Here is a 7286-nt window from a genome sequence, read left to right on the forward strand (position 1 = left end):
ATATATAATATATATATATATATAATATATATATATATATATGTATATAATACATATATACATATATTATATATATATATATATCTATATGTGTGTGTGTGTGTTTGTGTGTGTGGTGGGGGGGGGTGTGTGTGTGTCGGTGTGTGTGTGTGCAAATTACATGCGGATTAGGTTATCTTATGATGATAGTATATAAAAAATCGTTTTCTAGCACAGAAAGATTAAATAGATAAACTTGAATTTTTGGCACTTGATAATTTTTTGCGTCTGGATCAATATTTTGTGACAACCTTTTTTAACTATCGTAAAGTTTAACGTATGGCGATTGTAAAATCATTAATTTCTCTTTAAACCACCAGTTTATTCTCTACTTTTTCGATGCTTTTATAGTCCGTTCTCTCCTATCTTTAATTCTCTTCTTTCTTTATAAGTCGTTAGCTCGTTAAGTTTTTCTTCGTAGTTAGACCCAATTCTTTGTCCTCTATATTTACACATTTGTCTAATTGTTCGTGTGCTTGTAATGCATCCGACTAGGAGTTTTTCAAGAACAGATAATATATGAACCAAAGTAATGCATCCGAAACCCAAGTTCTCTCTCTCTCTCTCTCTCTCTCTCTCTCTCTGTCTGTCTGTCTCTTCACATTTAGTCTCTGGCTCCATACCACGATATACTCCATGCCGTTGTTAGACCCTTTTCTCTATCCTTCCCTGTTAATCATTCATTTATCAATTCATGCATTTGTGTACTATACATCGGTTCAGCTTCAGTGAAGTGTTGAACAAAAACAGTAAAACGTGCAAAATGAATAAAGCTAAGTTCTACATTTTTTTTTACTCTCTCCCTTCACATTTAGTTTCTCGCCACATACCGAGTTGGACTCCAGAAGAATGAGGCTGTTGGCAAACCTGGTGCTGTGGACGTTGGCACTCCTGCATCAAGGGGCTGAGGGGACCAGCGGTACCATACGCAAAAGATGGACAAAACTGCATCCTGAGGATTTTCCATCCGGAGGCTCCGTCGGGACCAGGAATGTTCAGGATTCTCTGATCTGCTCAATGGCGGCCTTGGGGTATGATGGTCAATTTTAAATAATTAAATCTGACGGGAAACAATTGTTACTTGATATTGGTCTAGACTGGTGATTCTATTGAGATGCAGAAACTCCCATAAATATATGAAAATAAGGTCACGGAAAATTTAAAAGAAATTATCAGAAATAAGACTAGCGGACAAAACTAAAAAGAAATAACAGATATCGTTTAGGTGGTGTTTATTCTAGAGAAACTGGATAAATTAAAAAAATGCTATAGAAAAAAAAATTCATAAAACAATTGCTTTAAAATATCAAAGGTTTCGTTGTCTCCCAAACCAAAGCTGCCAACTTTTAGAATAGACTTGACATTGATAGGTCTGTGGCATATACGTCATTTACATATATATATATATATATATATATATATATATATATATATATATATATATATATGGATGTATGTATGTGTATGTGTGTATGTGCCACATACAATTTAAAATGCATCGAGCAATTTTAACCAAACTTGGTATACACATGACTTACCATCTGGGAGAGAATAGTGTGGCAATAATATATCACTGGTACAATAGGGGTGGGAAAGGGGTGAAATGCAAGAAGGGTAGTTTACAGTTTAGTTGGCCAGGCCAAGCGACACCTTTTGCCCGGCCCATAATCCCTCCACTAAGGTATGTAGTTCCGTGACCCGACCCGGCCGCACAACAACCAAATCCATCCGCACAGGTAAGTAGTTCCTTCGACCTGGAAGACCTACCACGACCTGAGAGGCGCTACCATTCAAAATAGTCAACATGGCGTCGTCGTCTACTCCTCATCCATCGGACGTTGCTTTAGCCACTGCTAACCTGGTTACGTTTTTGGACTTGATCAAGTTCTGTGACTATATTGATGTGTTACGTTCGTTCCTTTTTAAAAGTGGGCTTTTAGGCGATTTTAGTGGTCCATGTGAACACTGCAAAGAGGGAACAATGAGCTTCATGAAAGAGAAAGGCAGTTTTGTGCCCGAAGTCAGGTTAGTGTGGGTTGTTTGGTTGGATCACAACCTTTCTTACCATACTGGGGGGTCCAGGGGGGCTAAGCCCCCCGGCCAGGTTAGGGTACGCGTCCTAAGTCAGTTTAGGTTGCTTCGTTTGGTTAGGTCACAATCATTGTTGCCATACTGGGGGTTCCAGGCCAGGTTAGGCCACGTGCCCTAAGTCAGGTTAGGCTGGTTCGTTTGGTTAGGGGTCAATTTAGTTAGCTAGGCCGCTCATATTATGCCTGAACGTCCACTTAGGCTAACAGCCTATATGTTCGAACTACGAATGTAGAGTAGGGGGACAGTTTAGTTAGCCAGGCCGCGCAACTCATGTCCGAACAAATGTAGAGTAGGGGGTCAGCCACACAGCCGCTTTGTGAATTTCCTAGTGGTAATTGTCGTCGTCTTTGTTTCCCCCCCAGCCAAAAACCCCGGCTTCCCAATAGGTCCCCCCCTTACCATTTTACAAAAATTATGCCTTTTTTTACTGCATGTTTTCGAAAATCGGGCCAAAACATACACGCTAGCTTTGTCAAGTTTTACCAAAATATTATCTTCTATTCGGCCGCCATCATGTCGCGCCATCTTGTTTGTATTCATCTACCAATTATCTAGCAGACGATACTCTTGGCTCCTGTAAAAATTGCTAAAAACGACAGATATTAATTTCTAATCCTTAGTTTTTGAGGTTTAATCGAGACACTCCCGATGCTTTTCAAGTCCAAATTCAGCCCCAGTAAGAATGGGTGAGGGGTGGCGGGTGCGTGAGAAGTGGTGAAATATAAAATGTGAAAAATGCTGAGCAATGTAACTGAAGCAACTATCTTAAAAGGGAGAGAGAGAGAGAGAGAGAGAGAGAGAGAGAGAGAGAGAGAGAGAGAGAGATTTATTAGTAGTCATGCAGATTTTTCCCAGGCAGCGCTGGTTTGGTTTTAGCTGGTGTATATATAATCTATATATATATATCTACTATATATATATATATAATATATAGATAATATATACTATATATTATATGATAAAACCTTAACTGACTTTTTTCCATCACCTATTTCTTTCCCCTTGCTTACATACTCACTTCTTTAATAATCATTCTCTTCTTAACTACCATTGCAAGTGTATTGTCACCCCTTCCTCTCGTACTTCACCTTCTATATACCTTACCTATTGTCGTAATAAAACAACGGCAACAATAAACACTCACTCTTCTATGTATATGTCTGACATCTCTCAGAACTGGAAAGTTAATACCCTCAGGAATCACTACCTACAAGGAATGGAATGTAGAGTTTAGGCCGAAGGCCATGCTATGGGACCTATGAGGTCATTCAGCGCTGGAAAGGAAACTGTGAGTAAGTAGGTTTGAAGGGTGTAACGGGAAAGAAAACTTAAAGCAGTTGCGCTATGAAATGAGAGGGTGGATAGCAAGATGAAAAGATTTCCAGCGAGGGGTCGAAGGGACGCTGCGAAGAACATTTAGTAAAGCCTACAGTGCAACCTATGAGGTGCACTAAACGCACTACCCCCTACAGAGACTCCATACAAGGAAAAATACAGACAGATAGATAGATATACTATATAGATATGTACCGTAGAGGCAGGGATGGATAGTGAAACGTGGAATATTTGGTCCGCAGAATTCGGTAATAGAGATTACTAAACTTAAACGATTAGACTACGCTTATTTATCCTCCGTGAACTTGTTACTTTGCCTTTGCCTTTATAGTTCGTCGTAAATTTAGATCTTTATGGCTTACGTCATTAACTTAGGAGCTTTGCGAAAACTGAAGATGACATTTTGATTAAATAAACAATGAATTTTTTTTTTAGCCTGATAACAAATAATTTTTATGTACATCAGTCTCTCTCTCTCTCTCTCTCTCTCTCTCTCTCTCTCTCTCTCTCTCTCCTCTTATATATATATATATATATATATATATATATATATATATATAATATATATAAATATATATAGTGTGTGTGTGGTGTGTGTGTGCGCGTGTGTATGTGCGTGCGACTTTTGAACACATCATAGGCATGTCACTTCTCACTTCCATATTAATATACTGAATGAACCGCGAGGATGACCGCCATAATGTGTACGGTCACCGCTTCTTGCATCTGGGCGGTTTCCGCCTCGTGTGAAAAGAGCCTAAAAACAGTTGCTCACAAACTTCCTTTTTCATTTTTAGTGTCTATAACTTCTCTTGTTTCTTAATTTGAACGTTTTTTAGTACAAATAATTTTAGATAAAGATATTCGTTTTTCCATTTTCCTATCATCTCGACGAATTGACTGACGATGAATTGATTTGACGAATCAGAACGAAAAGAATGATTACGATTCGACAGGGACGAACTGACCGGACGAATCCAGGTAAAAATGTCACAGATGAAAAAAAAGATACAGGCAAAAAAGTCAGAGAAAAAAAGTCGCGTTAATCTTTCTTAGATAGTAAACCAAAAAGGTAAATTTTAACTAGAAATGTATCCAGGTATCCACCTTTGTGCCGTTTTTAGTACAAGTCCATTGGAGATTACCATAAAAAAAAATAAACAAAAGACTAAATATCATACAGATAATGATACCCGAGAAATATTGTGAATTTTTTCCTGTGATTTTATTTATTTTTCCCATCCCTTGTTTTTTCCTAGGCCAAATTTGCGAACTTTTTCCTAGCCAAAATTTGTGTTTTTTGATCTTTTTGCCTTTAGCTTTTTTTTTACAGCCATTTTAGCCCTACAGCTTAACCAATTATGACTTTTTTCCTAGCCAAAATTGAGATTTTTTTTTAGACAAAATTGTTTTTTTTTCTTAGACAAAATTGTGCCTTTTTTCTGTGACTTTACTTCCAGCCAGCGGCCGGAGACCCAAAATTTCACAGGGAAATCTTAAGTTGGTCGAACATTTTTCATAGATATGTTAATTGGATTTAAGTACAGCAGTTTAATAAATAACAAGCAAATCGTCGCGCTCAGTGTTAAAAAGAATGTCATAAACTTTATACAAACTGCTCCTTATTCTTTGTTTTTTCTTATTATTCTCGACTATTCTAAGTAACCCGTTTTTCGTTACAGGGTAGGAACATGTCGAATCTTTTGCTTCAATTATGCGGTCGAGAACTGCGTCTTATATGAGACTAAAATGCGCCTGAAGCCTCACTGCACTGAAAACTGTCAGTCAGGCGACGTCGTCTGTTTCCATAAGGTTCCTCCCGACGGTGGTAAGTTATGTTTTCATTTTCGTCTTATTTGCCGAATTTTCGACTTTCTTTCCAGTTCCTGTTGTTTATGCTGACGTTTGCTTTGGCCCCCTTCCCTTACCCTTCTCAATTCCCATATGAACGGAGCACGATTTTAATGATATTGAGAAGGCAGTTTCTGATTTGTTAATGACAACAGAATAGAATATGGAATTTAGGCCAAAGGCCAAGCACTGGTTCCTATGACGTCATTCAGTGCAGAAAGGGAAATTGATAGTAAGATCTGAAAGGTAAGTTAAGTTAATCTAAGTTTAACCACCTAATTAACAGCTCTCCTAGGGCTGGCCCGAACGATTAGATATTTCTACGAGGCTAGGAACCAATCAGTTATCGAGCGACGCGACCTTCAGCTTTTTGCGGGATCCGAACCACATCATATCGAGAAATGAATTTATAATCTCCGGAAGTAAATTCTTCTGATTCCACGTTGGCAGAGCGGCGAATCGAACTCGCGACAACCGAATCGGTAGGCGAGTACGCAACCCACTCTTCCAACGATGAACTGAACTGAAAGGTGACAGGAGGAAAACCTCGCAGAGGCACTGTCAAAACAATTATTGTCAGGAGAGGGCTGGAAGGTCAGATGGAAGAAAAAGACTATGAAAGGAGGTATAGCAATAAGAATGAAAGACGTTGCAGCTAAGGGGCCGAAGAGGCGCTGCAAACACCCTCAAGTAATGCCTACAGGGCACTGCAAAAGGTGCACTGACGGCACACTAGCCGTTACCTGGAGTTTGGGTAATCGTTAACCCCTTCATTGCGCTTTTTCAAAACTTGCCTATGATTCAAATGAACGGCCATCGCGACGAACTTCCGTTCAGCAAGAACAATTTGCTTTCCGTTTTATGGGAAGGGTTAAATCATACTGAGCATTACAGGAACGATGTTTTCTTTAGTTTTCAGCCTCTGGCAGATTTTAGATTGAAAAAGAAAAAAAAAGTCACTGGATGGCTAAGGAATAGTTCAATCGTATTGATGCCCTAGATAAACCAAATTTTTTTTTGTATATGTAGAGGCAGCAATATTTTTGTTGTATATATAAATATTATATATATATAATATATAGAAATTATATATATATATATATTAATATATATATATATATATATATATATTAATATATATATAATGTATATATATATAAGTATGAATATATAATATATATATAGTATATATATATCATACTTATATATATATATATATACATATATATATATACATATATATATATATACATTATATATATATATATAATATACTATATATATATATATATATATATATAATATATATATTATATATATATATATACAAAAAACATGCTTGCCTCTCACATATATATTCATAATATAATATAATCTCGCTATCACTATATATAATGTCCTAATAGTACATTAAAAATATGTATAAGGTAAATTAATATATCTATCGATAAGTATAATATATATATATATATTTTATGACTTATTATCTTATCATACATATATCTATAATATTATATCTATATATCTATAATTAATAGATTTATATATTTTTTGTCATACTTATATCCCTTCTCCATATATATATCTACATTATATATCGTATATATATATATATATAATATTAATTCCATAATATATAAATACCATTACGATATATATTATATATATATATTCATTATATTATATACCTATATATCTATCCATATCTATACAATGTATTATATAGTTATACATACATATATTATTATTTTCTATAAATAATCTATCAATCTCCTATATTCTATATAATTATATATATTATAATATATATAAAACAATATATTCAAAATATAATATAACATATACATATATATATTATACCAATCTCCATACTAATAATTATATAATACATATATATAATCTACAATATATTATATATAATAGAATATATTTTATATAAAATACAATATACATATAATTATTATATCATA

The 7286-nt window shown here is 35.3% G+C and overlaps 1 protein-coding gene across 1 annotated transcript in view; it reads left to right on the top strand.

Moving 5' to 3' along the window:
- The window catches only part of LOC135218135 (uncharacterized), a 44101-nt gene that overhangs the window by 28760 nt on the left and 8055 nt on the right, over positions 1–7286 (top strand). Inside the window, exons 2-3 of the mRNA XM_064254282.1 lie at positions 855–1070; positions 5148–5293. Of these exons, the coding sequence (XP_064110352.1) occupies positions 889–1070; positions 5148–5293 (328 nt within the window). The 5' untranslated portion in view covers positions 855–888. The remainder of the gene's footprint in view (positions 1–854; positions 1071–5147; positions 5294–7286) is intronic.

Source organism: Macrobrachium nipponense, chromosome 9 (assembly GCF_015104395.2).
Source record: "Macrobrachium nipponense isolate FS-2020 chromosome 9, ASM1510439v2, whole genome shotgun sequence".
Classification (NCBI taxonomy): Eukaryota; Metazoa; Arthropoda; class Malacostraca; order Decapoda; family Palaemonidae; genus Macrobrachium; species Macrobrachium nipponense.